General features: G+C 43.2%; 1 protein-coding gene across 1 annotated transcript; it reads right to left on the bottom strand.

Annotated features, from left to right (window-relative positions):
• Positions 1–3,458: 3,458 nt before the first annotated feature.
• LOC121162859 (olfactory receptor 7A10-like) lies at positions 3,459–4,388 on the bottom strand. Its single transcript, XM_040990093.1, has one exon. It carries the CDS (start codon positions 4,383–4,385, stop codon positions 3,459–3,461), a length of 927 nt encoding a protein of 308 aa, XP_040846027.1. The 5' UTR covers positions 4,386–4,388.
• Positions 4,389–6,289: the final 1,901 nt, after the last annotated feature.

Genomic DNA, 6,289 nt, shown 5'->3' with positions numbered 1-6,289 from the left:
GAGCAGAGAAGGATTTTTCTGTATGGAGGGACATGTGATAGAGTGAAATAATATTACTTTTGCAGTGCAAAGTGACTTTGGTTGTCCAAAACATAGAATTGGATTACAGAAAAAGTAAGCACAATCCCTGGCTCTGGAACAGCCTTTACAAACTGAGTCACCACCCTGCCCATTCAGGCAGTGAAGAATTGCTGTAATAGAATGCAAACATGAAGAAGGCTCTGACAAGAATCTTGGTCCATAAACTCTAGTGGAACCCACGGTGTTAGGGCTGACCAGTGTCAGTGAGTCCAAACCTCAAGCCTCAGGGTCAGACACTATGATGCATTTATCAGAGGAAGTAATAGTGCTTGCTCATTCTGGTCACTGTCTTGTTTTAGTAATATTTATTCCTCTGTGTACACTGCAAATGCATTTCATTGTGTGTTATCACACCTATATCGTCTTTCTGATTTCTCCTTTTTCCCACTTTTATTGTCAACATTGTTTCAGAAATACAAGGGGCTCAAATGTTTCATGAAGAGATGAATTTTTTTCCGTTGATGGTTTATGTGCTAGACTTTTAATTTCAATTGTGTTTTTTACAGTGCATATACTGCTTAGGCCTGTTAGGGAAACTCCTGGGACTCCCTTGCTGGGCTAGAGTTCCCATTGCTGAGTGAAAGGCAGAGTACAGGGTGGACCAACCTGGGCAAGGTCACAGTATCAGTCAGCAGGTGAGTGGACTGCTCTGGGTTCAGGCCAGCCTGATAAAGGACCCATAATCCATTAGTGCTTTTAAGAACCATCCTCTGATGGCACTGACATGTAACCAACATGTAACCACTGAGCCAGAAGAGCTGGCTTTCATGCCTTCATGATGTTCACTCCTCAGGCATCAGCAACTGTGGAGACCCAGTCCAGCACCTGCAATTCAGGGTTAGGGTTTAAGGATATAGTTGGGGAAACCCCAAAAGATCTTACTGGGGTTGACCTCAGACTTGATTTTTGTGTGCACTGGCCAGGGAAGGCTCAGATTCAGTCCATCACCTGCACCAGGCAACAAATATACTGTTGCTTAGACCCAATTCTCACATGTACTGATGGGTGCTGTGACCCAGTAATAGGTACAGCCTAGCAGGGAAGTGCCAACAGTTCCCCTGCCAGGCATGTTCCCAGCACCAGATCTTGCACCTGCTAGGGGCTGCTGCAATCCTGCCTGACGTGATTCACGTCTATTCCCGGAACTTGTCAGCTGGGTTGTTGACTAGCTCCATTGGCCTGCACCCATCAAGGCTCTCCTGTTTGCCAATGAGAGACCCAGATTCAGATCCCAGCTCCCAACGCCAGCTCATGGCCAAGGCTCAGCACCTGAGTCACCAAGTGTTGCAGTCCAGCTTCAGCTGAGTTCGGAACTCATGAAGGGTGCGTGGAGTAGGCATAATAGAAAATAAATGGACCACTATGATTTCATGATCATATGGACAATGCATCAATGTTATTCCCTTTATTTACACAGGAACAGTCACAATCCCAGGCACAGACTTTTTACCTCATGAGCAAGTGGATGTTTCCAAAGATAATTCTGCCCTTTGTTTCACCTTAAAGCTCTCTATAGAAAATGTCAGTATCAATCAGGAACATATTTGTACTACAATCCTCATTCTACAACTTAATCTTGAATCAGTTAATGGGAGGAAATGCATTACAAAAAAATGGAGAACCTAAAGATCAAGGATGGTCAAATGGGGGCAGCAGAGACAGAAATGGCCTGAACAATAAAAGTCCTTTTAGAGTTATCAATGACATTAACCTCCAAGCTCACATTGATAGTAAGAAACCAACTCCACACCAACTGCCTTCAGGTAGCTTGTAGAGATATCCGCTGGGTCCAGCCATGCAGAGGGAAATTCCTTGTGGCTCTACCTGCAATGGAACAGTTCTCCACACACTTTCCTCCACACCCACTGCAAGGACACCAGGAACTGAGGGGTGACCCAGCTGGTGAGAACTACCTATCATCCTGTCTCTCTGCCACTGAAATGAAAAAACCCTAACACTCTCCAATGATTCAATGCAAGATAGAACATGTTGCTCTGTCAATGGGAAGGTCATCTCTGACTGAGAAATAAAAGAGAAGAGAGTGTGTGTGCAACCATCCACTGCTTCAGTAACCCAGTGGCTGCACAGTCTGTGGCTTGTCTCGAATGAGGCCAAGGACTCGGAATGACATCCAGGACTCTCATGCAGGTGCTATGGGCATCCTCTGGGGTACCAAATGAAGAGTGGAACAATTGAAATGAGAAGTGGATCTGATCTGCTAAATTGGCATCATCCAACATGTGCTTAATGTTGTTGGTAAAGAATATTTTTTTACATTATGACTGTACGTCCATCAGCTGGTGCAGGCGATAAACTGAATCTGAGGGAGTGAGAGGGAGAGATCTTCCCTCTGTTGGCTCACTAGCAATGGTCCATGGAAGCCAGTGCTGGGCCTCCAGGAAGCCAAGAGTTAATCCTGGTCTCGCAGATGGGTGACAAGAATCCACACACATCTGCTGCCTTCCCAGATGGATTATCCAGGAGTGATCAGACCGGGAATGCTGGGACTCAGACTGTTGCTTCCATATGGTTCATGGCATCACAAATATCAGCTGTATCTTCTGAGTTATATTTTCATGAGTGTACTTAAACTTGTCTCAGACATAGTGTGGCATCTCTAGAAATCTGACATGTGAACAGGTCTCATTGGGTTAGGTGAAAATGTATGTTGCTGAGATAATCAGATTTTCTTGTTTTCATATTTAGGTTTCAATGAAATTCCACAGAATTATTTGTACATATATTTTAAGTCTTACTAAGAAATGATAGGTGGCTTGTGAAAGCTACTGAAAACAATGATAAATTGACAGTGTATCACCTCCCAGTAGCTTCATGGTCAAAAATGACAACAAGGACAGTTTTCTAACAAGTTACTGTCATACTAGGAGAGGGAAAATGTCTTAGAACTCCAATAAAAAGCAAGTGTTTTGTCAAGGTTTCTATCCCAGCAGCAAGAATAGCAACATTGAATTACATGAGTTTAACAAAAGGATGGAGATATTCTTATGACTTTTTAAAATATTATCTTTAAGCCTTTTACACATATAAATTGAACTAGATTAGTAGATTTCCTTTAAAAAATCTAAGATTTTTAAAAAATCATAGTCATATTTCACTGGCTCAATATTCTCTTACTTTAGTTATTCTACAATATGGTTATTTTTACATTTTATTTGGCTTACCAGATAACATGCATTGCAAAGCAATGTGTTATTCATCTGCAGTATACTCGAAGGAATTAAGCATTAAAAAAGAACAGGAAACAAACTAAGAAAGTTCTGTTTCTGCCTGTGATAAATGCATAACAGTGTCTGATCCCAATGCCTGAGGCATGATGTCACTGAGATTGCTCAGCCCCAACACTGTGGGTTCCACTATCATTTAGGGAATAACAGTCTTTTCAGAGCTCTCTTCATGTCTGTGTTCCTCAGGCTGTAGATGAAGGGGTTCAGCATGGGGGTCACCACGGTGTACATCACCGAGGCTGCTGCAGTTGAGGCTGAACTTGGGGCAGCGCTGGCACTGAGGTACACACCTATTATTGTGCCATAAAATAGGGAGATGGCAGAGAGGTGAGAGGCACAGGTGGAAAAGGCTTTATACTTGCCCTGAGCTGACGAGATGGCACGGATGGAGGAGGCAATCTTAGAGTAAGAGTACAGGATCCCAGCCAGGGGACCACCCCCAAAAAGCACAACTGCAAAATACAGTATGAGTTCATTGAGAAAGGTGTCAGAACAGGCTCTGTGGACCATCTGATTCAACTCACAGAAAAATTGCGGGATTTCCACATGTGTGCAGAAGCTCAGCCTCAGCACCATCAAGCTGTGTAGCAATGCAAGCAGGACACTGATGGTCCAGCACAATAGAACCAGCTGCACACAGAGCCGGGGATTCATGATGACCGAGTAGTGCAGGGGGTGACAGATGGCCACAAACCGGTCATAGGCCATCACAACGAGAAGAAAGTCATCTAATTCTGCAAAGATTATGAAGAAGAACATCTGTGTGATGCAGCCTGCATAGCTGATGGCTTGGCTCTGCATCTGGATGTTCACCAGCATCTTGGGGATGGTGGTGGAGGTGAAGCAGACGTCCACCAAGGACAGGTTGGCGAGGAAGAAGTACATGGGCGTGTGGAGGTGTGGGTCTGAGAGGATGGCCAGGATGATGAGCAGGTTCCCAATGACACAGATCACATACATGGAGAGGAACAGCCCGAATGTAATAGGCTGCAGTGCTGGGTCCTCTGAGAATCCCAGGAGAAAGAATTCTGAAAGCTCAGTTTGGTTGTCCAGTTTCATGTGGTGCAGATCACTGTCAGGCAGAAGTAGTTAAACCTGAATCATATCCACAATAAAAACAAAACAAACAAACAGAAAAAAAATGTAACCAGCACAAGCGAAATCCCAAATTTATGTTTTCCCATTCCCATTCAAAATTTGAATTTAGAGATTGCTTGGTACGTATTTTGAACCTTCCCAGTAGGATCCCTGACCAATCAATACTTTCACCCTCAATGTTTCCCTAAATCATCAAAATATTCTTATATAATATGAAATATTCTGTGACCACTTGCATAATATCTATTCTTCAGCGGTTAAAAACTCACCATTGATTTTTTCCATTTCGCTACGTGAAAGAAAGATCATGGTAAGAAGCTGTATATTATGTGCGGTTCCATGTATGTAAACAGATAAAGAGATTCAGTTCTGATTATGAGATAAAGTACTCTTCAGGAAGATGGTTCACATGAAGGCGGAAGTGCTACAATTCTGAGCAAATGACTCAGTCATGCTAAGCAAAGAGGAATCACGAAGGATGTGAAACGATAAGAATGACGTAACATGGAATAGGTTGGCAATATACATGAAGCTGACTTACTAAGGCTCTGTTTGCAAAACTGAAATCTTTGTAGGTTTAATCTGCGTTGGAGTGGAAGCCTGGATGAGTTAGAGGCTTTGACAACAAAAAGCACAAGCATTCACAGATCCTCTTACCTTCTACTGAGGGTCCATTAAAATGTCTTACAAATGCAGATAAAAGCTTCAATGACTTCTTTGCACACCTTTTGCAAAGTAGAGTTGTTCAAATTTTGATGACTTCTCATAAGTTTGGATTAGGATATATTTTTGCATCAGACATTTTTGAACATACCAATCTATCTTATAAATTTATTTTTCACTGTACTGAAATATACTCAAGTACACATCAAAGGGCACCATGGCAGAAAGCAAGCTACCAATAATGGCCAATCTTTGAGATATTAAGTCAATAAGGATAGGAATAAAACTCTCTCTTCACTGACAGCACACCAGGAAATCACTGAAATTGCAGGAGAAAATGAGCGTGACAGGAAAGCCTTGAGCGTATCCAACTCCCAGATGATGAAGTAATTTGTCGAGCAGGTGTCTGTGATAGAGCTGTTCTTACTGTCTGGTAAGGATAACTCTGAGTCATGTGAGAGCACAGTGAGAGAAGACAGAAGACCCTGAGACCTGTGTGTTCCAGCAGCTGCTACTATCAGGATTGTCATGCAGGCATTTCCCGTCTCCTGGTCCTTTCCTGTCAATCCTGGGACAGTCAGTTACAGCAACATTTCACTGCATGAATGGGCAGGGTTGTCTCCGTCTGCAGAGGCTGTTCCAGGGTCAAGGGTTGTGATCTTGGCTTCTCTCATTTCACCCATTACTCATCCAGGCCCCTTCTCACTGGCAACTTATTATGACCTCCCTGCACCACAAATCCAGAAACACAGAAAATTCCCTCTCTACCTCCTCCAAATCCTCCAATTCTGCTAAGCTTCTGTATGTACTAAAGGAAACTTATACCACACATTTTCTATTAGAATTGATCTTTTCTTGACCTAATTTCTTCATTATTGCCCTAGGAGTTCCAACGTTTATCTCTGCTTTGATAATCTGTGACCAATGCATTCAATAGTTAAGTATAGCAGGTTTTCACTATCCCAGGTTTTCACACAGTTAGTTCAGTGTTTGGTTAACTCCAGGGAAAGCTGTCTGTGTCCACAGTCTGGGATCCCTCCTACAGTGTCTGCCAGACTCACCTGCATGGCACTCTATCACTAAAGTGTTTGTATGAAGGCCCAAATTTCTCCTGGGATGGTTGATGCTTCAGACTGAAGCTCTGCTCCAGGCACAGCAGAGAGAAGGAGAGAAACTCTGGTCCCTGAGCCTGACTCAGGACC

The sequence above is a fragment of the Ochotona curzoniae genome, unplaced genomic scaffold, assembly GCF_017591425.1.
Source record: "Ochotona curzoniae isolate NIBS_2020 unplaced genomic scaffold, NIBS_Ocur_1.0 contig_584, whole genome shotgun sequence".
Classification (NCBI taxonomy): Eukaryota; Metazoa; Chordata; class Mammalia; order Lagomorpha; family Ochotonidae; genus Ochotona; species Ochotona curzoniae.
This window is presented reverse-complemented; position numbering and strand designations above follow the sequence as displayed.

Bases quoted from the DNA above. Each gene is read 5' to 3' on its own strand.
- LOC121162859 (XM_040990093.1), bottom strand. From the start codon at position 4,385: ATGAAACTGGACAACCAAACTGAGCTTTCAGAATTCTTTCTCCTGGGA.